Genomic DNA, 25,283 nt, shown 5'->3' with positions numbered 1-25,283 from the left:
AGATGGCAGGGCAGGAAAATTGAAGAAATGTCCTTGTGTATGCATGGTGAACTGGTTATTTAGGGGCAGGCATCTGATCTAGTAGTTACAACAAAGCTTGAGACCCTGCATCCCATACTGGCATGGTCCATGGCATGCATGTGGTCTAGTCCCTGCTCCACTTCTGACCCAGCTTCCTGGTCCTGTGCACCTTGGGAGGCAACAGATGATGGCTCAGGTTCATGGGTCCCTGTCACCCACGTGGCAGACCTGGAATGAATTCCAGACTCCCAGCTATTGTAGGCACTTGGAGCATAAACCAGGGGTCGGCAGACCAGACCTCTGTCTCTCTGCCCAACAAATAAACAAATCTAAAAAAAAAAAAAAAAAAAAAAAAAAGTGGAAGCTTAAATGCACTCTCCAAGAAAAGTTGAAACTGAAATTTGAAGAATTAAGATATAATAAACAATGACAGGGATGTGTATTCTAGGTAAGTTTTTTGGAAGGTCTTGAGGTTATAAAAAAAATTTGGTCAAGTCTGAGAAACTGAAACACCAAAGCTATAGCATAAGAACAAAGCGCAGCATGATACTAGATATGGCTATATAAGAAGACTTCAATAAGCTCATGGAAAATGAAATAAGATGTTTAGCTTGGTGCAAAAATAATTTTGAAGTCCATGCATAGGTTTTTCTTTTTCTTTTTTCCTTTTTTTTTTTTTTTTTTTTTTTTGACAGTCAGAGTGGACAGTGAGAGAGAGAGAGACAGAGACAGAGAGAAAGGTCTTCCTTTTTCCATTGGTTCACCCCTCCAATGGCCGTTGCAGCCGGCGCACCGCACTGATCCGAAGCCAGGAGCCAGGTGCTTCTCCTGGTCTCCCATGCGGGTGCAGGGCCCAAGTACTTGGGCCATCCTCCACTGCCTTCCCGGGCCACAGCAGAGAGCTGGACTGGAAGAGGAGCAATCAGGACAGAATCCGGCGCTCCAATGGGGACTAGAACCCGGGGTGCCGGTGCCGCAGGTGGAGGATTAGCCTATTGAGCCACGGTGCCAGCCAATGCATAGGTTTTTTATAACACAAACTTTCCATGGGCTTTTTGAAGACACATCATATACATGGATGTCAAAGTTTGGAGACCAAAATAAACTTGCCTTTTGATTCAATTTTTTACTATATATTTACTTATTTTGAAAGTCAGAGAGACAGAGACAGACAGAACAGTCTGCAGGTTCAAGCCCAAAATGCCCGCAAATGTAAGGAATCTAAGGACTGGGCTGGGCTGCAGCTGTGGTCTTGGGTCCCCATGTGGGTGGCAGGGACTCAACTACTTGAGTCATCAGTGCTGCATCTCAGAGTCTGCGTCAGCAGGAAGCTGGACTTGGGAACAGAGGCAGGACTCAAACCCAGGTACCTTAACACCAGACGTGGGCAAGCCAAGCAGCACCTTAACCCCTGGCCAAATGCCCACCCCAGCTACAAACTTTTAAAAGCAATCTTGTTTTAAAGAGGGTGCTCAGGGTAGATCTCCTTGAGATGATACCTGAGGAAGACTTGAAGGTTGAGAATAAATCAATATTAGCAAATAAAGTATGGCTTTATTGCTACATTTGCTCTTCGAAATATTGCTTAAATCAATAAGCAATCATCAAGCACTTATTGAATTAGGTGAGGCAACTGTTAAGTCTACCAGCAGTATAACAATAACAAGTGGGTTTCAACTTCTCACCCGAGAGTTCAGAATCACTTGATCAAGTTTTAGGAGCCATAACCTCTAAAGAGAAGTCATAAGGATCTTAAATACGTGGCTGAGCTGGAAATAGAACTGTGGGAACGGATGGTCCCAGGCTGCTGCAGGTACTCACAAGGAAGATGACCTCAGTCTTGTTAGTCACTGTTGAAAAACACACGCCCCTGCACAGTGGCATGTTGCAGTGTCACATGACTACTTCTAAGGGTGATCACTTCCTGTTACTTAAAACCTGGAAAATAATCTGGCCATATGTGTTTGCAAAGTTATCAAAGTACCCTTAGTTGCAAGGATAAAAGAAAAAAAAAAAGGGGGAAAGAATGAGGCATGGCCCTACAACACAACAGGACAGTTAAGCCAACGTCACCAATTTCACAGCTTTTGGGAAAGGGACAGGGATATTTGTGTCTTTTTTTTTTTCCCTAGGCTACATATCAAAATAGCTAAGGAAAACAGACTTTATAGAGCTGTGTCATCCACAGAACAACATGACGCAGGCTTTTGGATGGACCAAATTGTAGACTTTGCACTGTAATAGCCCTGTAAACAAAGGGGTGGGGTGGGCAGACAGTTGGACAGCAGGGATGAGGCAGGAGGGAAATACTCTATTACTCAGAGTGCCGACGGGGTGACAACTTGGACTCAGAACCACACAAGGGCAAAATGGACCACTCTGTGACAACATTGGGTGGTTTTATAAAGCTAAAGCTAAAAATACATAGAAGAAAATGAGCTTGTTCAAATCTGTCCAAAGAAAATTTCAAATGAAACCACAATCACAGATGTTATATCATACAGTAAAAACTAGATGAATTTATCAGCTGGTTTTAAAAGCTGATTATCAGCTGGCTTTATTTTATTTTTAAAAGATTTCTGTATTAATTGAAAGGCAGGGTGAGAAAGAAAAGAGGGAGAGACAGATTGTTCATCTTCCGGTTCACTCCCCCAAATGACCACAACTGTCAGGTCTGCTCAAGGGCAAAGCCAGGAACTAGGATCACCATCTTGGTCTCCCACATGGGTGACAGGGGCCTAAGTACTTGGGCCATCCTCTGCTGCCTTCCCAGGATCAGGGGCTGAGCAGATGGGACTTGAACCAGGACTTCAGTATGGATGCCAGCTTCACAAACAGGAGCTTAACCCACTGCACCACGCCAGCCCCAATGTTTCATCACTACAGTTGACCTGGTACTGTGTGGGCAAGTGTATATGCATTGCCCACTCCCCTCCCCCCAGCTCCATTCACAACTGTAAAACCACAGCAGACCTATTTGATAGTTAATGACAAAAGTACAAGGTAGAAATGTGGGCCTAATGTATTAAGGATTCCTAAGACAATTGGCAACAGCTGACAATATTGTGTCCAAAGAACCACTGTTCAGCCCAGGAGACTATACACCATATGACTCTGGGGAGTACTGTCCACATGACTGACTGTGGTAGTATATAAGGCAGTGAATTTGTCTTCCTAGTGACCACTGTCCCTAAGCTAACCATCACTTGTTTTGTCCCTTTGCAATCTTGATCTCTGATTATACAATATAGTCTATAAAAATTTTAGAGGTGCACAATGCTTTGAAGGAAGAAAATTCAACCATGGGAGTCCCCTGGGGAAATAAGGAACCACTAGTAACTCAATCGGGACATCAGACACAAGTCAAGATTATCCTTGGCAAGTCTGGATGTATGCTTACCTTACACAAGAGTACTTTTATCTTTCTACTCAAGTTATATGGAAAAAGATAAGGACTCACTCATCCCTAGACAATGTTATACTGGCCTCTTTTTCAGAAAAGAATGGACTTTCATTTAAATCCTCACTCCCAGAATATACAAAGTCAAATTAACTAGGGACATGGAGCTCCAGTTATCGGAAGGACACTTCCTAAATTCTTTTAGTTTGGACCAGTACCACAATGGCCTGAGGGCACTAAGCTTTTATTCCCTAATTTTTATTTTGCTTCATTTCACTTGAAAAGCAGAGAGACAAAGGCAGAGAAAGATCTTCCATCTGCCAGTTCACTCCCCACACATCACAGTAGCCAGGGCTGGGCCAGGTGCCTCCAGAAACCAGGAACTCCATCCACATGGCGGCAGGGACCCAAGTTCTCGAGGCATTACCTGCTGCCTCCCAGCTCACACATTAGCAGGAATCTGGAATTGGAAGTGGAGCTAGGACTTGAACCCAGGCAGTCCTGGAGATGCAGATGCCCCAAGTGGCATCTTAACTGCTATGTCTAACACAGGAACCATGAGTGGCACTGAGAGACACTACCAAATCAGAACACTGGAGTATCTGGCGAGGTTTGCCTCTGGACTTAGCCAGGCTACTTACAGGATCTGTAAAATCAGATGGCTAGCCTAAAATGGCATACGATATCCTAACCAAGGATACAATATTTTCTCTAAGAAAACTCAGCAATAGCAGGAATAAAATAAGTCAAAGCCTCCAGAAAGACTGTGAAGTTTAGCAACGATCTGTAGCCCCTTGCACTAAAAGGCTGTTTCAGGTGTCTAAGAAGGGCTGGGGTCTGCCATGTGTTTGCTCTTAGGCATTCTTCCAATTTCATTCCTAGGTAGTGAGTTGCTAAGTTCCTATCTAAGCAAGTAATTATTAGCTTCCTTTTGGCTTTATTAGGGAAGAGCAACCTGGCATTTTGTAGTGACAAGGTGTATACTTTCAAGGCTTTGATCAAAATGCCTTGGTTTTCCATACTTGTCTGCATAAAGTGCCTGCTGGGCTTGGGCCTCTCCTGTCCTCTCAATCCTCACTTTCCCAATCAGTTGGCTGGGCACAGCTTGGTAGTTGCAATCTTGCTATGGATCTTCCTTTCTAGTGACTTTGACATACTCCATAAAACTCTATAGAGGCAGACACCCCAGGGAGTACAGGTGCAAGAGGCTCAAGGAGGCTAAAGACGGCTTTTAAGGTTCTCATGCAAGGAGATGAACGTCTCTGTTGTTCCTTCTCTTACAGTGTACATGCTGGTTCCTGACTGAATGCAAGACTCTCATGTGTTCCGAAGACAACAAGTTTGTTCTCACACCAGGAGCTTTACTTTGGTGCTCGTTTGCTGCTAGAGGAGATGGTGGCTTCACATCTGACCAAGATGTAGTGGGGGATGGGGGGAATAAGGTATGGTTGGAATAAGCAGCAAAACCTGCTGCAAAGGCAGTGGCTGGCAAACTTCAGTGTGCAGCAGAGTCACAGGAGGTGCTATTAAAACTCCAGACGCCTACGCTGTGATTGAGTCACATACGTTTGGGACAAGGCCCAGACATCTTCATTTGTAATCCGCACACCCCCGACCCGCCCGCCATGCTCTGATGCAGGCAGTTCCACCTTCAGCTCTGCCAAAGCACACATCACCAGCACACCGGGCACACTGCCCCACTCTACCACTCACCCTCGAGGGCAACTCCAGGTCAGCAACGAGCTGAGACGACACGTGTACATCTGATCATGGAGGTGAGCACTCGCTCACCTCGCTCCCAGCGTTCTGCTCAGAGTCCGCGTGCCATCTACTCTAACGTACACCGAATAAAAGCAACACTTATGAACTCCATGTAAATTCTGAAGGTGAGCAAATTACTTTATTTCTGAGGCCTGACAGCATTGACTTTGTTATACAAGAACCTGCAGCTGACAGAACTGACACACAGATTTCCCAACAGGAAGGACTCTTTCTAGTAGCGGAGATGAAATGAAATGTCACGTCTGAGTGCAATTCCTGGGCCCCACCCCACCCCACGTAACCCCCGCAGGGAAAACAGATCAGTAAAATCCCCGATAGTGACTGAAAGTCAGCCCTCCGAACTCTTGTGACAAGCAGCTGCAGCGTGGAAACCAAAGGAGGGAAGCAGCTGGCCACCGTCAGCACCGTCCTGTGCGTGTGAGACTGCAGGGACAGCAGCAGGAGAGGAAGGAGTCTGGATGAGTGGGAGTTGGAGATCCACCTGCCTCTGCCATACCTAAGACACCTCTGTCCCTATACACGGGAAACGCTAAAGGATATGCTAAAGGAGTAGTTTTAGCCTGGGGCCCATTGAGTTCCAAGAAAGGTGTGGGATAAGGGGCACCAGAGAGACAGCAGGTTAGAGAGGCTCAACACTCAAGTCCGTTCCAGTTCAGTGCTGGCCTAACTACCTCGTAATCATAACCACCGTCATGACTAACCCCTATTTTCAAGGTAAGAGAGTGCCATCTCAATTTCTGTGCCTGTGTCTACTGCCACCTCTGGGGTGGCACTGAGATGTTTGTGTGTGACAATACAACTTGGATGGAAGGGAGGAGTCGTGGAAGGCCACAGTGCTTCAGTTACAATGGGCTTGGTCCCCAGAAGGCACGGCCCACCACCACAAGTCATAAAACATTCCTGTCTTCCTCCCCTTTTGGTCTCATGTGAATGTCAAAACTAGAATGGTGAGGAGGGAGTCACTGTTGGACCGCAACTGTCTCTGGCCCCACCTGGTCCATACGCTGACCCTCCTATGAAATTGCACAAGTATTCTCAGCAAAGCTGTAAAGTTATGCCATCCTCAATCCTTTCTCACAGCCAATCCAACAGCTCTGTTCTGACATGCTTTCTCCCTGGGCCGAGGAAGCAGCAAAAAATATCAACTGAGCATGTGAAAATATGATGACAGTGTGTGTGGTGTAATATTTCTCGATGTCTTCACATTCTGTCTCCTCCATGGTGGGAGCCCTCCTGCTCTTCCCCCAAGTCCCACACATACCCCTCCCCTACCCCCAAGTCCAGGTGCTCCCATCTGCTGGGCTTCCAACACTCATTTCCCATAGACACTCTCATCGCTGTAGGCCACATACAGAAAATAGTCTTCCTCATGGTTGTCCTGGGGAAGAGAAAAGAAGACAGCTCAGGACACCTATTCATCTTCATTATTCCTAGGCTTCTGAGCCACACACAGCCTTATTGAATAAGTATGAAGAACATCACTAGCCTCTATTAAAAGAGTAAGCAGAAGTGGTTAAACCTGTGGGTAGAAGATCTCATTCTAATTCTGTCACTCTGCCTTTCAAATAAATAATTTAAAATATTTTTTAAAGTTCATATTAGCAAGGGAAACATACCACAAGACATGTACAGGAATATATATTAATGGAGAAGATACACTATGGAATAGAAGTCCCATTAGAGTTTGTGTCATTACTGAGGCGCCATGAGAAGGCAGCACTCGTGTGAAATCCTTTAAGGAGTACAACAGTTATAATGTTACGTTCAATTTCCAACGTGAGAAAGTGCTTTACTATAGCTTACTCATTAGATTACCAATTAAACCAAGTCAGGTAAGTTATTCTCCCTGAGTTTGTCTCTTAAGATAAATGAATCAAAATGAAGACTTGGCCTTAATTTGCATTTCAATTTCAATTACAATTCACTGTGCCCAGGTAATGGTGAATCTGTTTCATGTTCTTAGCTTTGAACTCAGAAATAAGGAGCTACCCTTGTGTGGCTCTATATGGTTGTCTTAAACCAAAATTTCGGTTTAGAGCTTAAGGTTAGTTTCAGAGCTAGAAGGGGCTAAAATTAACACCATTTGTTTTCTCAAATAAATAGCAATAAAATAATGAACTGAGATCTGAATGCATAGTTTGCTTTCACACTATTTGTCACCAACAAGAAAAAGAGGAACTGCAGTGAATCCATGTTTGGAATCTTTGTTATCAACAACCACTTCCAGTCATTTCAATAAAGACCACTGACATTACAACAGTAGTCAGGCGAGACTGAAGAGAGATTTGTCAGCGGGAATAAATCTAGTCCTGAGGACTGCTTCCCTGCAGGACAAGTGCTGTCTGATCACCCAGAGCCTGACACTGCCATCTGTAAGAGGATCCTGGTAAGTAACACCTTCTGCCCCACTTTCCCAGTGTTATCAACAACTCAGACTGCTCGGAACTGCTGCGACCGGGAGCATTACCTCATACAGCTGGCCCATGGTGGCACTAGTGGGAGGGATGGTGTTGTTGACAAAGAAGAATAAGGCGTCCTCAGGTCTCAGGTGGATCCTCTTCCGGATTAAGAAGTAGAACTGGCCAACTGGATGAAGGAAGAAGGAAAATGAAGGCACGAAGAGCAGAAAACAAGGGATTAAAGGAAGGGTAAATTCTCCTGCACCTGTACCCTCTAGAGTAAGTATCAGCTTTGGAGACCATCTGAGCAGAGCCAACCATCCTCCTGCAGCCTTGGGAATAAAAAGTGAAACACGAGAGGCCCGCAGAGTCCCAAGCGCAACACAGCGGAGTTTACTCCTTCTTTCCCCCATTAATTTCAGACCCACTGTTAGCAGATCCACCCCAAGATTCACCTGATGCACAGGAGTTCTATGTATAGCCAGACCAATCAATCCCATCATTGTCTAAAGCTGACCTGTAACACCCTTCCACCCCCACTTCCCCCAAGACAAACCAGAGATGGAAAGAGGTCTACCAGACCCCAGGAGTCTTAGGGTGGTCACTCAATTCAGTGTGGGGGCACCAAGTGTGAAGTAGTGTGTTACATCTCCTGAGAATTCTGAAAATGTTCTAGAAAGTCAATATTCAAATCTATTAACTCTGGAGCAAGGAGATCTATAATCTTTCAGTGTCTCCTGAACACAGTAGGTATTCCATTAAGGATCAAGGTGAAGATCAAATATGTTCTTTATAATTCCAAACTCAATACAAAACCTATTACAAAACCACATGGCCTGAGGAGATGAGACATCTCACCGATAATCTCTAAACTGTGATCCTCCCAGGAAACTAGGCTGGTACTTCTCCTCAAACAAACTGACATCACAATGGCAAAGCTGATTTAATAGGTGGTTTAAATAATGGACATCTGATCTTTTCCTCCAATGTTTTGGGCTCTTCTGGGGCTGAATCAAACAAGGCACAGTGAAGGGAAATGCTTAAGGGACTTGACATCATTTTTGAGTCAGCCAAGTCTGCGGAGAGCCACACTCAGATCCTTCGACTCCATTCAATACTCTCAATCTCATGATCTCAGGGGACAGAGGGCTTGGGAGAAAAGGGACATTACCGGTGAGGTCAGAGGGCACGAGGTACTTCCTCTTGTCCAGATCCGGCACCCTGGCTTTAGGTGCCTTCTCCACGATCACCTAGGGACAAGAGCAGGAATGAAAACCACAAGACCCAGCCTACTGTTTTCCCTTCTGCTTCCTGCAGTTACCCTACTGGAACTGAGTCTAGGCATTACTTCTCCACTTCTCCTCCACATCAATGGGGAAAAGAGGCACCTTTAAAGGAAGATTTTAGTTTCATTACTGCTGTAACGAAAGAACGCAGAGGGCCCATAATGAAAAATAAAAAGAAACATCTGGATTTTAGAGTTTTACAAGTGACCTGAAAGGTGCACTATAGGACACAGACCTCCTGGTATTTAATTAGAACATCAGGGAGGCTGTCTGGGTTTTCTCAGAAGGTCCTGATCAACTACTCATTTTATTCTTCCATACCAATGTCATTAGGTACAGCTATGTGTTTTAAATTTTATGCTTTCTCAAAAGTATCAAGAATGACTACCAACTAATGCTCAATACACTACTAAGTGAAAAAGTTTTAACATGGTTCTTTCAAAGACGCTCTGTAATATCTCGGTACAATGATGCATCCAGGAACATGATGTTAGAACCTCAAGGAATCTCCAGTGTCTACATTAAATATTTCTATAAGCCTTCAAGTTTCATAAACACCATGGATTTCTGCAACAAGAAAAGAAAAATGTATATAAACATGTAAAAAGTCTTTTACAAATTTCAGCTTATAAAAATATTATAAAACCATGAGCTTTGGATTTTTAGTTTAGAAGATATAATCATTCTAAATAGAAGATATAGAAAAATTAAAATGAAGCAGAAACAACTACTAAGTAAGTACCCTTAATATCTGTGTGATCTTCAACAGGTCACTTAACTTCTCTGAGCTTCAGCATTCTAATGAGTAATAAGGAAAAGAGCCTGCCAACACATCTTTTACAAACTCATGCTATGAATGAAGTGAACCTGAGTAACACACAAAATGTTACATGAAAATACTTTGTAAATTATCAAGAACTATTGAAAGGAAGGGGTGGGAGCCAGCATTATGGAACAGTGGGTTAAAGCCACAGCCTGCAGCACTGGCATCTCATATGGGCGCTGGTTCGAGACCCGGCTGCTCCACTTCCAATCCAGCTCTCTGCTATGTCCTGGGAAGATGGCCCAAGTCTTTGGGCCCCTGCACCCGTGTGGGAGACCAGGAGGAGGTTGCTGGCTCCTGGCTTCAGATCAGCTCAGCTCTGGCTGTTGCAGTCATTTGGGGAGTGAACCAGAAGAATGGGAGACTTTCTCTCTCTCTCTCTTTGGCTCTACCTCTAACTCTGTCTTTCAAATAAAAATAAATCTTTAAAAAAAAAAAGAGGAAGGGGTGAAGGTTTTAATAAAAAAATTAAAATAATAAACTTCTCGGCCAGCACTGCTGCTCAATAGGCTAATCCTCTGCCTACGGCACCGGCACCCCAGGTTCTAGTCCCGGTCGGTGCACCTGATTTTGTCCCGGTTCCTCCTCTTCCAGTCCAGCTCTCTGCTGTGGCCCGGGAGTGCAGTGGAGGATGGCCCAAGTCCTTGGGCCCTGCATCCGCATGGGAGACCAGGAGGAAGCACCTGGCTCCTGGCTTCGGATCAGCGTAGCGCGCTGGCCGTAACAGCCACTTGCGGGGGTGAACCAATGGAAAAAAAGAAGACCTTTCTCTCTCTCTCTCACTGGCTAAGTCTGCCTGTCAATAATAATAATAATAAAAAACTTCTCTTGTGTAACTGGAGAAAGTCCACATCAGTTCTTAAATTTAAAAACAAAAAACTGGGGGGCCAGCGCTGTGGCACAGTAGTTTAATCCTCTCCCTGCAACACCGGTATCCCATATGGGCACCGGTTCATGTCCCGCTGCTCCTCTTCTGATCCAGCTCTCTGCTATGGCCTGGGAAAGCAGTAGAAGATGGCCCAGGTCCTTGGGCCCCTGCACCCACGTGGGAGACCCAGAAGAAGTTCCTGGCTCCTGGCTGCGGCCATTCAGGAAGTGAACCAGCAGATGGAAGACCTTTCTCTCTGTCTCTCCCTCTCACTGTCTGTAACTCTGCTTCTCAAATAAATAAATAAAACCTTAAAAAAAAAAAAAAAAACTGGGATAGAGAGATTGAGGGAAACATTAAGATGAAAAAAGCAGGAAGAGCTTCAGCAAGAGACCAGAGAAGACCCCAAACTGAGGATGGACAAGGACAGCACGGCCATCAAATCAAGGGGAAGCGGAGGAGCGTGCACTGTGCATCACAGGAACTCAGACCTGGCAGCTCCCATCAGTGAGAACAGATGGAAACCACAAAGGAGGGGGCCAGAAGAAAGTGGCAGAGCGCATTACAGTGACAACTGGGGGAGCCTGCGGGAGGTGCAGGAGGGGAAGGGTGGCGGCTAAGGCTGTGAGTTACCAGAAACTGCCTGGTCTCTGGGAATCCAAACTCCACTCCTCACTTCCGGGGGACCCTGGGATACATGCTTCCCCTCTCTGGGCCTCAGTTTCCCTCATCTGTGAAAAGTGGCTGTTACTCCACAGAGCTGTTCACTGATTTTTAAAAATGGATGGTGTATACTCAACTATGCTGCAGGTTCTCAATCTGCTGTAGCTATTTATGGTAACTCCAGGACCCCATGACCCCTCCTCTCCTGAGGCCAAAGCCTTCTTTTGGATGGTGGCTGTGCAGAGGTATTGGTGGAACTAAGTGCAGGTTTTATGAGAAAGCAGGGCACACCTGTACCAAGAATCTCAAGAAGGAAGGGGCCTTAGAAATGCTTTACTATGGGGCCAGCACTGTGGCATAACGGGTTAAACCCCTGGCCTGCAGTGCCGGCATCCCATATGGACGCTGGTTCTAGTCTTGGCTGCTCCTCTTCCGATCCGGCTCTCTGCTTTGGCCTGGGAAAGCAGTGGAAGACGGCCCAAGTCCTTGGGCCCTGCCCCCTTGTGGGAATCCCAGAAGAAGCTCCTGGCTCCTGGCTTTGGATCGGTGCAGCTCTGGCCGTTGTGGCCATCTGGGAAGTGAACCAGTGGATGGTAGACACCTCTCTCTCCCTCTCTCTCTCTCTCTCTCTGTCTCTGCCTCTCTCTGTAACTCTGTCCTTCAAATAAATAAAATAAATCTTTTTTAGAAAAGGCTTTATGCTCATGCTCTCCTGTGTCTAGCACAGGAGATGAAAGGCTTTGCCCCAGGGCACAGTGGGTGCTCCTGAAGCTCAGGCCTGGAAGCAGGTCTCTGAATTTCCAGGGCAGAACTCTTCTTCCTGCGTCACAGCTAGGAAAGGGTCCAGAGGCCGGGCACCCAGTGAGTGGCTGGGAGGGAGGCTCACAGCTGGTTAAACCCTAACTGGTGGAGCCCTGGCATCCCAGGGGTGGTCTGAATGGCTTACTAGTTATCAGAAAGTAAGACATCCAACTCCAAACTGTAAGCACAGAAAGAACAAGAAGGATAAGCTGAAATATCCTGGGGGGCAGGGGGATGCACAGAAAGGGCTGAAAAGGGAAGCGCTGTTTTGAGAAAATACAGGAGAATGCTAACTAGGAGCAGGTGCATCTATATAAAGCTACCTGAACCTAGGCTCCCAGTCATTCTGCTTACTGCGTGCCCTGTCTGGCACCAGACTACCCTATGAATTCTTGAGGGTAGCAACAGTACATTTCCACTACTCAGCAGTGTGAGGTGCACAATGCCAGAACTGTATTAGAAATTAAACCAAACAGCACGGGAGGTTAAGGGCCAGAGTTGGAATCCAGGCTGTGCCATAGACTCGCAAGGTCAAGTCTTTAGGGAGTGACTTCATCTCTCTATGGTTCCAGTCTTCATCTATAGAGTGAGGATTGCAATGTGAGGATTAAGTGAATGACATTAGAGCCCTGAGAACGCGGCCTGCTGTGTGTAAGTCAGCAGTGAAAGCTAGCTGCCGTTTTTAAACCTCATTCCTCCAGAATCGCTAGATCTGGGAGAAACATTTACAACAAGCACCCTAGGTCCAGGAAGAGGCAGGTTCACACAGGGCGCTGGGTAACGATTAGCTCCCCTTTGTAGCCCAAAGCCACTGTGTACAAAATAGCTGAGGAATGGCAGGGCCAGAGAGTTTCCATTGCGGGGCTAGAGCCCAGATTGCTTCTGGCTGCAGTAAGAACATGAGAGTTACGGAAGAATTGGAGAATTCCCAAATAGTCCGTGTGAGTCAGGAGAGGCCACATCACATAATGGCAACTCTTGACATCTTATCCCACTTATCCTTATCCCACCGTCCCTGTCTGAAGATGGAAATAATCACAAACTCTGCGCCCCCATCTCCAAACACCCAAGGGCTGCAGCCCCTGGCCCGCGCACCCAAGTCATCCTGGGCTACGCAGCCTGCATTAGACAAGAGCCGGGCAAGTGGGCGGGGGAGGGGGCAACGGGAAAAACGCCCGGATGCTGAGAGATGGCTTCATGTTTCTTCCTCCTCGCTCCTGGCACCAGCTTTAGCGACGTGAGCCAGTGTCCAAATCCGAAAGAAAAAGTCCTCAGTCCCGCCTTATGGTGTCAGGCCCCATCGGATCACAATCAGCTCCAAGGGCAGGCCGGCCGCTCCCCGCCCCCCACGGGCCCCCGGGGCCGGGAACGCTGAGGCAGGCGGCTGTTGCGCAGAGAACGTGACCTTGCTTTCTGGGCCAGGCCCGTCTCGTGGCGTCCCCAGCCCTCCCCTCCCTAATTCTAAGAGAAATCAAGAAAGAACCTCCCAGGCCCAGAGCTCAGGAGGGCCAAAGCCAACTTGGGTAATTAAAGGCGAAGCATCCTCAGAGGCAAACCCCAAGGCATCAGTGGCTCCCATCACAATTCCGCTGCGTGCTTAACAGCGGCACGTCCACGGCCCGCATCCACACGCCCACACCGCGGGCAGACAAGCCCCACCGCGGGCCCACCTGCACCTGCACCTGCACCTGCACCTGCTCGAGCCCTCCATACTGCTGAGTCACCGCAGACAGGGGCTCTGCCGCCAGGAACCAGCGGCCTCCGCTAGGGCCGCGAGCCCCCCCCATCCCACCCCAGATCCGCAGGCCGAACGGCCCCGGGCGGGCGAGGCTCGCGGAGCCCCCTCTGCGCCGCAGGGCTGCCAGCCCGCCGCCCCGCACCCACGGGCCCCGACCCCCTCCATCCTCCCCGCCCCCACGACACTCACAGGGACCCTGTCCGGATACTTCTTCCGGATCTTTTCTCCTTCCTTTTTCCGATACTCAAAGGGATGGTCCTCCTTATACTGGAACTTCATGATGCACCGCAGGTTTTCCGAGACGCCCGGACGGGGCCTGCCTCCCTCGCGGACGATTGCGTCTCTCGCGCTTCGCTGCCCTCCGCCAACTTCTGGGGGTACCAGGATCGCTTCGGAAGCGTCCGCGCCCTCTGCCACGCCGCCTGGCCCAGCGCTCAGGACGGGCACCTCGGGGCCCCGGCCTGCAGGTGGGAAGCGGCCAGGTGAAGAGACCCGGGCGGCTGTGCCCAAGCGCAGGGAACACAAAAACACCCCAGCGGCGCGCAGGGGTTGTGACGTCACGAAGCCGCGCCCAGGCCCTCAGGCCCCGCCCCCGGCCCCGCCCCCGGCGCTCCGGACTCGGCGGAACCGAGGTGAACAGAAACCTTGTTTGTTTTTATTTATTTTGACCCTGCCTGATTTTTTTTTCCCGAGTGGAGCCCACTGCAAACCTGAAAGCGTTATACTTGGTATTCTACTGCGATTTGATATGAAAAACGGTTTTTAGTTAAGACAACGGGCTAAAGATGTCTCCATCCCCCTCCTTGGCGTCTCTTGGTTGGGACCCAAAACAAATACAAAGGGCTGCCCTCCAGCCTGGTCCCCCCTGCCTGGGACCGGGAGCCTGCGTGGGCCGGGGTCCCGCGCCTCCTGGGATGCCTTTTGCCCCTGCGGAAGGGGCGCGGAGTTGCGTTTTGCCCTCTGCGGGCTCCGCAGCCTTCCCGCTCCGCGTCGTCGGCGTCGTCCTGTTTTGGTCCCCGCCGCAGTCCGTCCTCAGAATGGCAGCGTCGGTCAGCAGGGCGTGACTCGGGCCCCAGTGCGGGGAGGTGGTGTTGGTGAGGGCTCCGAGGACTTCACGCTCGCGAACGGCTCGCTTTCCCCTGGGACCCCGGGAGCTGGGCCTCGTGGAGCCGTGGAGGCCCCTCACTCGGTGGAGCTCAGATGTTTGGGTTGTTGTTGTTTTTCTTTAATTCTGCAAAACCGCACGTGGAAAATAGATGCGCGGGGTACAATCGGCCCGGCGCGTGAACGGAAGGCACTGCCTCAGGTACCGGGTGCCATGAGGCATCTCTTGCCTCACGACCTCGGGACCCAAGACCTGCCCAGCCCTGCTCTGGCCGGGGATCCCTGGAGTCTGTAGGGAGAGGGCGGCAGAGATCGCAAAGAAGAGAGGGGAAGGGTTCCCTTGTGTTCCAGTCTGTGAGTTCTGAAAACTATTAGACAAGGGCTATCAGCGTCGCCTTCAAAAATCCCACAAAATGAAACTTTCATTATCGAAACAAGAAAACGAATTTCATAGTCCCGTTGGTCCCGTTGGTCTTGTTAATTCCTTTTTCCCATGGCATTTGTCAACTTTTTTTTAAAGATTTATTCAAAAAGCAAAGTGACAGAGGGAGAGAGAAAGAGCTTCTGCCTGCTGGTTCACTCCCAAATGGCCACACCAGCCCCGTCTGGGCCAAACCAAAGTCTGGAGCCAATAATTCCATCCAGGGGCCAGCGCTGTTGCGCAGCGGGTTAACACCCTGCCCCACAGTGCGCCAGCATCCCATATGGCCGCAGGTTTAAGACCCGGCTGTGGCACTTCCAATCCAGCTCTCTGCTAAGGCCTGGGAAAGTAGTAGAAGATGGTCCAAGTCCTTGGGCCCCTACACCCATGTGGGAGACCCGGAGGAAACTCCTGGCTCCTGGCTTGGGATCGGCACAGCTCCGGCCGTTGTAACCAATTAGGGAGTGAACCAGTGCATGGAAGACCTCTCTCACTCTCTGCTTCTCCGCTCTCTGATTCCATCCAGGTCTCCCTCTTGGATGACAGAGGCCCAAGAACTTGGGCAGGAAACGGGAAGGAAAGCAGAGCAGCCAGGACTCAAACCACTGCTCTGTTGGAGGGTGCCGGTATGGCAAGCTGCAGCTTAATAAGCCTCTGCCACAGTGGTAGCCTCTGTTCTTTTGTTAATATATGAAAATCCTCATATCATTTTATCACATTGTATATAATTTCCAGCCCTTATTTTCAAGTTGCAATTAGTTTAATTGCCACTCATTCATTTTAGCTTTGACTCAAACCTAGGTAAATCTTTTAGAGGACTGCTTTACATCCAGTTGAGAAAGGTAATTATGGTGGCAATTAAAATGCTAAGAGTGTTGTTGGGAACAATCGTAGCTAGTTGAAATGCTGATTTTAACCTTTATTTTAAAAATATCCAAGCACAAAGGCAACTTATACAATATGTAAAAACTAATTTGGAGATGAAATTTTGGTTAATCTTTCTGCCACAACTTTTCTAAAGGCCAATGCCTTATCTTAGAATACACAATCTGTCAGTTTCCAAAGTGTGTTCCTTACCTTTATTCTCAGCATGACATTTAAAATGTTATACGGAAGCTAATTTATAAATTAACACATTTAATAAAAACATTTCAGATTCCTCTTTTAACCAGAGAAAATGCCACTTTAAAAACTCACATTTGGGATGGGAGTTTTGGCACAGCTGGTTAAGCCACCACTTGGGATGCCTGTGTCCCATATCAGAGTGCCTGGGGTGGACTCCTGCTTCTACTTGTTGACCTCTGATAAGGAATATAGTGGCTAGAGGTTCAGAGACTTGCAATCATTTGCCAAAACCACTTGCCAAGCTTGGAATAAGCAAGAGAGTCCTTTATTTCATTTGAATGTTCACATAAGCTGTCACCTACAAAACGAATGCCAAATACTGTCACGATGAGACTGGTCGACTCTTACACCGGGAATATTTCTTGCTCTCAGGACTGTGCATGGATGGATCTTCCTTCTTAAGCATGTGAATGTGCCCACTTTGCTGCATCTCGACTGCCATCACTTTAATTTAGTCTTGATTGTTTTTTATTTGACTTACAGTTCTGATTATCTCTTGCTGTATAACAAACTGCTTCAAAATGGTGGCTTGACACAGTAATATCATCTAAAAGTTTTGCTCATTTATCTGGGGTAATAGGGCTCAGCGAGGCAATTCTTTCTTGGTTTAGTCTGACCATGACTTCTTTGAAGGCAGCTTCATTAGCGCTATGGTAATGGGAACTCCTTGGCTACCACCTTCTCTCTATGGTCCCAACATGGGTCTCCTGGCATAGCGTAGTCTAGCCAGACTTCTTCCGAAACCGAGCCCCCAAATAGTGCCTTGAATACAGATGTTCAATACCATCAGACCCCACTCTCCTAGACACCCCAACTCCCTGAACTGAAGGAGCAGTACAGCCAGCACTGCCGGTTCTACTCACTGGACTCATGAGGTCATTGGCTTCTCTAACAGGTAACAGCTTGGTGGCCGGTGTTGTCTCAAGAGGTTGTGCTTAGAGGAATTCCAGGTCTGAGACAGAAAATAACTAACACCTGTATGTAGACCCCAGGCTGACTGACGCCCTTATGGCCATCATAGAAACCAGACAACCAGAGCACGATAACCTGGTCAGGCTACATCTATTCTCACCAACTGCGGGCCGCAAGGACCACCATGATGGAACAGAGAGGGAATGCCTTGCCGTTGATTTAGTGACAAGCCTTGGCACCTGACCCCAGAGGCGTGCGAGATTTTACTAGACCAGCTCCTCCTTCCTTGTAGCCTCTTTAAAAAGCTCAGAGCACCCTCATTCAGGAGGGCAGTTGCACATGAGACTCAGAGGTCTGCTCACCCCTCATGTGTCGACAGATTAAATGTTCTCCTCTCTTAACCTTCAAACTTTGACCTTGTTATTTTGACTTGGCACCAGGGACAGGGACTGAGATTTTATTAATACTTCCACAGCAGCTAGGGACTCTCAGCAAATTTCAAAAAAAAATTTTTTTCAGCAGAAAACACATGACCTTTTGTAACCTGGCATTGTTAGCACCTCAATGACACTTGTGTCTCAGTCTGTTCTTCAAAGCAGTCACAAAGTTCTGCACAGATTGGAAGGGAGAGTCCACAGATTATTCCTAGATGGACAGAGTGTTAAGTGGATGGGGGCAGGTGTCCTGCCCTGGGATGCCCACATTATTTGGCTCATGATTGGAGTCCTGCCTTCTCTGCTTCTCATTCAGTTTCCTGCTAATGCACCTGGAAAGGCAGTGGATGATTACCTAAGAACTTGGGTCCCTGCTGCTCCTGTGGGAAATATGGATGGAGTTCCTGGCTCTTGGCTTCAGCCCAGCCCAACTGCAGCTAGTATAGGCATTTGGCGATGTATCCATAGATGGAAGATACATCTCTTCCTCTCTGTCTGTCACTCAGCCTTTCAAATAAATAAATCATATAGATAGATTCATATATATAGATTTATATATATATATATATACATATATATATGAAACTGTGATGCTGCCATTGTGGCATAGGGGGTAAAGCTGCCACATGCAATGCCAGCATCCCATTTGGGAGCTGACATGTGTCCTGGCTACTCCACTTCCGATCTAGCTCCCTGCCAGTGGCCTGGTAAAAGCAGTTAAAGATGGCCCAAGTGTTTGGGACCCTGCCACCCATTTGGGAGTCCTGGAAGAAGCTCCTGATTCCTGACTTCAGCCTGGCCAAGCCCTGGCTATTATGGCCATCTGAGGAGTGAACCAGCAAATGGAAGATTCTCTCTCTCTCTCTCTCTCTCTCTCTCCATGCATGCATGCATGCATGTGCACACACACACATTCTCTCTCTCTGTAACTCTGACTTTCAGATAAATAAATCAATCTTAAAAATGGTAGATGTGCTTAGACCCATTACTATTACTCAAACCCATTGTTATTTATTTGAATTTTATCAATTCATTTTGGTTTTTTTGGATGGCAAAGAGAGAGAGAGCAACAGAAATCTCCCATCTTCTGGTTCACTCTCCCAAATGCCCACAAATTCAATCCAGGTCTCCCACATGGATCAAACTATTTCACTTGTAATGCAAAGCGGACCTGGCCTCAAATCCAGGTATTCCAATATAGAATGTAGGCATCCCAAGTAACAACTTAACCACTGTGCTAAATGCAGTCTTGCAAACCCATTCTTAGCTGGTCTTTAATCTTGTCCTCGTCACTACTAGGGGAGAGAAATTGGGGGAGGGGAACAAGTTCACTCATGTCAGAATGCATGAAATAAAACCGAATTTCATTGGCATTTCTTCATATCATTCAGTGGTCAGAAGTTCTCTGTGGTCTTTGGGAGAAAGCTGAGTTCTTAGTTAGAATTAAAGTACCAAAGACCTGGCTGTTGTTTCTTTCTCTCTTCTCACTTTTGGCCATTCGCTGTGTTCTCTCTGTTCCATGCATCCTAAGTTACTTCTTTCTCTGTATGTTACTGTTTCTGGTCACTGGATCTTCTAAAGGCTCCTCTTAAGAAAACATTTTCTCCTGTTACTACCCCCTCCCATAGCTAATTCTATAAACCACTCAGGGTTTAGGGTTCAGTTCCGGTCTCACCTTCTGGGAAAGTGTTTTATCTCATTTGTTTGTGTTCCGTATCCCTCCTGGGTGCTTCCAAGCATTGTGTGTTTGCCTGTGTCATAGCACTTACAATGACGTACTGTTCAATAGACAGTACAAGTCCCCTTACAGCTCATTGTTTGGGGGACACACATGGTATTGAAGGCAACTACTCTTCCCCCGCTGACACCACTTGGTTCTTCTAGTTATACTTGCCAGTCATGGATCCACACTGCTTTTTCCAGGTAATGTCTAGGTGGCCTACACAAAACTAATCTGATTTTTTTTTTCTTAGAATTGATCCCATGTAAGCTAAAGGAAGTATGCCCCTTCTTCTTGGGGGATGAAATTTGGGTGATGTCTTACTCTGTCCAGGCTGCTATGACAAAGGACCATTGACTGCAGGGCTTATAAACAGCAGCTTTCTCATGGTTTTCAAACCTGGGGTACCTGAGATGCAGAGGTCAGCAGATTCAGTGTCTGGTGGAGGTCCACTTCTTCATCGGCAGCTGTCTTCTCATTCCAACCTCACAGGCCAGAGACAAAGCACAAAGGGTCACTCCGGCCTCTTTAAAAAAAGCTCTGTCCTCGTGATTAAATCACGAGCTTTTCAGGGCCATTCCAGAGCGTGCACAGGTCTGCAGTTTCCCTGAATAAGCCTCTCACAGTGTGCTAGTGAAATACATTTGGGGTGGGATGTTTTTCTCCTTTTAGCATTTCTGTTTTAAATCTGAGCAGAGAGCAAGGAATCCAGGTTCACCAGGGATTTGAAGAAAACAACTAATGTAAAATAATCAATGAAAAACAACTTGGAGGGGGCAGGCACTGTGGCATAGCAGGTCAAACCACCACTTGAGATGCCTACATCCCATATCTGAGGTGGCTCCAGTCCCAGCTACTCTGTTTCCTGTCCAGCTTCCTGCTCTAATGGGCCTGGGAAACCAGTGGAGGATGGCCCAACGACTTGGGTGTCTGCCACCCACATAGGAGACCCAAATGGAGTTGTTGGCTCCTGAATTCAGCCTGGCCCAGCTCCAGTTGTTGCAGGCATTTGGGGAATGAACCAGTGAATAGAAGGTCTTTCCCTTTCTCTCTTTCTCTCTCACTCTCTCTCTCTCCCTCCCTCTCTTTGACACTCTGCCTTTCAAATAATCTTAAAAAAAAAAAAAAGTTTGAAGGAAAAAAATGACTACTCAGGGAGATAAAAACATCAACAATTGGGTTGTGAAAACAAGAAAAATCTTTATATGTATGAGATAAATCAGCTACAAAGAAGATTCAGATAAGAAATCTTAAAAATGGAAAATATGAGAAGGAAAAATTCAGTAGAAGTATTTGAAGAAAGTTGAAGGCATTTCCTAGAAAGAAAAGCAATATAACAAAGAGATGGAAAAGGGGGAGAAGAGCTATAAAGTCAGAGGTCCCACATTCAAGATCTGGGAGTATTAGCATATGCAAAAATAGGGAGGGAGGCCAGAGTTTATGTAAACCTGGCTGTGTCTTCAAAATTTTAAGGAAACGTATTCTCCCAGGATTTTATACCAAACCAAACTATAAAGATACTTCAAAAAGTTTGTGGAAAAGTGAAAAAATACGTTTATTTTGATGCAAATTTTTTTCTTAATTCAGGCACTTTTTTTTCCAAAATACACATTTTCCATGAACTTCTGGAAAACCTCTCGAATTGGATTTTTTTTTTTTTTTTTGACAGGCAGAGTGGACAGTGAGAGAGAGAGACAGAGAGAAAGGTCTTCCTTTGCCATTGGTTCACCCTCCAATGGCCGCCGCGGCCGGTGCGCTGCAGCTGGCGCACCGCGCTGATCCAATGGCAGGAGCCAGGACAGGCGCTTCTCCTGGTCTCCCATGGGGTGCAGGGCCCAAGCACTTGGGCCATCCTCCACTGCACTCCCTGGCCACAGCAGAGAGCTGGCCTGGAAGAGGGGCAACCGGGACAGAATCCGGCGCCCTGACCGGGACTAGAACCTGGTGTGCCGGCGCCGCTAGGCGGAGGATTAGCCTAGTGAGCCATGGTGCCGGCCCTCGAATTGGATTTTTAAAAAATATTTATTTAAGCTGGCTCCGCGGCTCACTAGGCTAATCCTCCGCCTAGTGGCGCCGGCACACCAGGTTCTAGTCCCGGTCAGGGCGCCGGATTCTGTCCCGGTTGCCCCTCTTCCAGGCCAGCTCTCTGCTGTGGCCAGGGAGTGCAGTGGAGGATGGCCCAAGTGCTTGGGCCCTGCACCCCATGGGAGACCAGGAGAAGCGCCTGTCCTGGCTCCTGCCATTGGATCAGCGCGGTGCGCCAGCTGCAGCGCACCGGCCGCGGCGGCCATTGGAGGGTGAACCAATGGCAAAGGAAGACCTTTCTCTCTGTCTCTCTCTCTCACTGTCCACTCTGCCTGTCAAAAAAAAATATTTATTTATTTTAAAAGTCAGAATTACAGAGAAGGAGGAAAAGACAGAGAGAAGTCTTCTATCCTCTGGTTCACTCCCCAGATGGCCACAATGGTCATGATGGTCAGTATTGGGCCAGATTGAAGCCAAGAGCCAGGAGCTTCTTCTGGGTCTCCCAGGTGGGTGCAGGGGCCCAAGCACTTGGACCACCTTCTGCTGTTTTTCCCGGACCATTAGCAGGGAGCTGGATCGAAAGTGGAGCAGCCAGGACGTGGACCGTGCCCATATGGGATCCCAACCTCACAAGCAGCAGCTTTAGCTGCAATGCCACAGTGATGGCTCCCTCATATTGTTTAATTTAATCGAGACATTCTAGGGCATCGAATGTCACCAAAACTGTACTTCTCATGTGTTGCTCCCCCTCTTCATGGAGGAACGACACTAAACCCTGCCTAGGCTTCATATCCGAGTCACGGCACCATTATGTTGCTCCCCCTCTTCATGGGGGAACGACACAGGACCCTGCGCTGTTCTTTTGTCTGCTCGGCCCTCCCCGGGTTTGCTGCTGGTTCTTCCCGGGTTGGCTACCATCCCTTCCACCTCCATGGAAGGGCGGTTCCCCCTGCCACTTTCCCCACTTCCGCGGGGGAGCAGCACACCGCCGGCCGGCTCTCTCGGGGGCTGCTCAGGTGTTCCTTCAGATAGATGTTCCTCGTGCATGTTGTCTCTCTCCTCCTTTATAGTCCTCTTCCACCAATCCCAACTCTGCTACCCACATGCCGAGTATGCTGCTCTCCTCCAATCAGGAGCAGGTACTACAGTTTATTGGTTGAACTGGAGGCAGCTGTGTAGAAGCTGTTTCCTCCTCTCCCAGCACCATATTGTGGGAGAGCAGATGCATAGAATAAGTCTTAATTCCAGTAACTTAGTCTAGTCCGAGTTGCTCCCAGTTGCTCCCCACACTTATGTAATTTTTTCACAAAACAACTCCAAAATGAAGAAGCAAGATGAAAGATATGGAATAAAAGAAACAGGAATTAACACAAGGGAAAGACAGTCTACAAAGTGACTAATACTTGTTTTAATGTATGTGCTTCCTAGATTATTTGTATATCTATTTACTCCTACAGTCCTCACATGCTAATGTAATGTAGATGTCTGCATTTTACAGATGAAGAAAGGGAAGCACAGAATATTTAAATAACCATACCACAGTTGCATAGAAAGTAGCAGATACAGCTAGAATTTTACAGCATAATGCCTGCCCTATCTGCTGTTCCCCATGATACTCATCTAATAAAAATATGGAACTGGCCATATGTGGAAAATGAGGGGCATGAGAAATATTCAGCTGTGTGATGGTAGCACAGGTAGGGGTGATGCTGGTGAAAGAGGGCTTCTGTAATACAAGTGTCATAATCGGCTTTCTCTTGCTAATAACACAACACCACAGACTGCATATGTTATACAGAAAACAGGTTCATTTTATTCCAGGGTCCTGGCCCAAGGTCAACAGGCTGCATCTGGTAATGGCCTTGTTGACAGAGTCCCAGGACAGCACAAGGCATCACACTGCAAGAGACAAGAGCACATGTGTGTATGTGGGCATGTGTCTGTCTGGTCTCTGTTTCTCTTTTTTTAAGGACATCAGGATTCAGTCATGGAGACTGCACCCTAATGGCCTTATCCTCAGCGTTTTCCAAAGCCCACAGTCAGATGAAGTTTCCACCCCCTTACTACCTTGCAATAGAGATTAAATGTCAACATAGGAAACCTTGGAGGACTCCCAAACCACAGAAAGCATTCAAATGGTTGTAATTACTAACAAATTACTTGACTCTTGAACTAATGTCTCCTTTAAATTGGATTTGCATGTATCTATTCTGGTATTTATTGAATTTGACCTTTTTTAAAAAAAAATTTATGTACCTAATTGAAAGGCAGAATAAGAAAAGATGAAGAGAGAGAGAGAGAGAGAGATTCTCCATCTGCTGGCTTACTCCCCAAATGGCCACATTTAGCCAGAATAGCTAGGCCAAAATTCCATCTTGGTCTCCCACATGAGTGGCAGGGGCACTGCCTTCCCAGGCATATGAGCAGGGAGCTGGATCAGAAGTGGAGTAGCCAGGACTCACTCAGTTGCTCCAGTATGGTATGCTGGTGTTGTAAGCAATGGTTAAACGCACTGCACCACAACACTGGCACCTGAGTTTGAATTTAAACCTCTTTGGGAGAGAGCGAGGATCATTAGTGATGGAACAAGGACACCAGCCTCAACCATCTTGGGTTCTTGTTATCCCTGCCTTCTTTCAAAAGACTCACATCCTGCGTTTTTCCCTACCCCACCCCCTACATTCTTCCCCAGGTTTGGAACTCAGTGGGCCAAACTTGAAAAAGCAGTATGGAGAAGCTCATCTCCACCTACTGCCTCCCATCCCCCCTAGGCCACCTAAGATATAAAAGGGCCCAGCCTGCTGGGGTCTGGGCCCTCTGCCACGTGTCCTTTGGGTGTGTGTACTTGCTGGCAGTTGGCTGATCTCTGCGAGTTTGTTTTCCCTGAATAAATTCTGGCTGTGTGTTTTTTCCTGTATCCTGTCTATTCTACACCCCTTTTCCTTACATTTGGTGCTGTGTGTGAAGCAGCACCATTCTGCCCTCTTTTCCTTACAATTAGCACTACAGTAATTAGTGTCAATATTTCAGGGAAGAGCAGGTCCTAAGTGCAGTGCAAGGGAGGAAAGTATGAGAGCCATCCTTGATAGTATGTTTGATATGCAAACTGGAAAGAAGAGTCTCGACATTTGCAGCACTTACATACAGTGCTTAACACAACTTATCAAGCAGGGACAGTGAGAACCAAAGGGCACACAAGCAATTGAAGGATGAACTGGGAATCGGAAATATAGAGAAGAGGCAGAGTTAAATCTACTTATTTCATATTTTTGTCTATAATTACATTTGTATCATAGAAATTAAAGAGATATTGTCTTTGGGATGGTTCAATATGCATAATGGTCACCCGTCTTCTGTATTTTCCTTCTTTTATGCACCTTCTAGTGACAATCAAAGCATTTTTAAAAAGATTTATTTATTTATTTGAAAGTCAGAGTTACAGAGAGGCAGAGAGAAAGAGAGACAAAGAGAGGTCTTCCATCTGCTGGTTTACTCCCCCAGGTGGCCACAACGGCTGCTGCTATGCTTATCTGGAGCCAGGAGATTCTTCTGGGTCTCCTATGAGGGTGCAGGGGCCCAAGGACTTGGGCCATCTTCCACTGCTTTCCCAGGCCATAGCAGAGAGCTGGATCGAAAGTGGAGCAGCCAGGACTTGAACCGGTGCCATATGGGATGCTGACACTGCAGGAGGTTGGCTTTACCCTCTATGCCACAGCACCAAGCATTTTTAAAGTTACAGAATCCCTTTTCCCTCTTCAAAT

The 25,283-nt window shown here is 47.3% G+C and overlaps 1 protein-coding gene across 1 annotated transcript; it reads right to left on the bottom strand.

Moving 5' to 3' along the window:
- Positions 1-5,295: 5,295 nt before the first annotated feature.
- Positions 5,296-15,005, bottom strand: GABARAPL1 (GABA type A receptor associated protein like 1). The gene is made up of 4 exons (XM_002712818.5): positions 13,971-15,005; positions 8,774-8,852; positions 7,671-7,789; positions 5,296-6,581 (listed from the first exon to the last, which is right to left on the bottom strand). The coding sequence occupies exons 1-4, from the start codon at positions 14,058-14,060 to the stop codon at positions 6,516-6,518; spliced, it is 354 nt and encodes a 117-aa protein (XP_002712864.1). The 5' UTR covers positions 14,061-15,005; the 3' UTR covers positions 5,296-6,515.
- Positions 15,006-25,283: the final 10,278 nt, after the last annotated feature.

Source organism: Oryctolagus cuniculus, chromosome 9 (assembly GCF_964237555.1).
Source record: "Oryctolagus cuniculus chromosome 9, mOryCun1.1, whole genome shotgun sequence".
NCBI classification, from domain to species: Eukaryota; Metazoa; Chordata; class Mammalia; order Lagomorpha; family Leporidae; genus Oryctolagus; species Oryctolagus cuniculus.
The sequence above is the reverse complement of the archived record's forward strand: the minus strand, read 5'-3'. Positions and strand labels throughout refer to the sequence as shown.

Bases quoted from the DNA above. Each gene is read 5' to 3' on its own strand.
- GABARAPL1 (XM_002712818.5), bottom strand. From the start codon at position 14,060: ATGAAGTTCCAGTATAAGGAGGACCATCCCTTTGAGTATCGGAAAAAG. The intron at 8,853-13,970 runs GTGAGTGTCGTG...TCTTGTCCCTAG, and splicing joins AGTATCCGGACAGGGTCCCT to GTGATCGTGGAGAAGGCACC. The intron at 6,582-7,670 runs GTAATGCTCCCG...TCTCTTCCCCAG, and splicing joins CCATGGGCCAGCTGTATGAG to GACAACCATGAGGAAGACTA.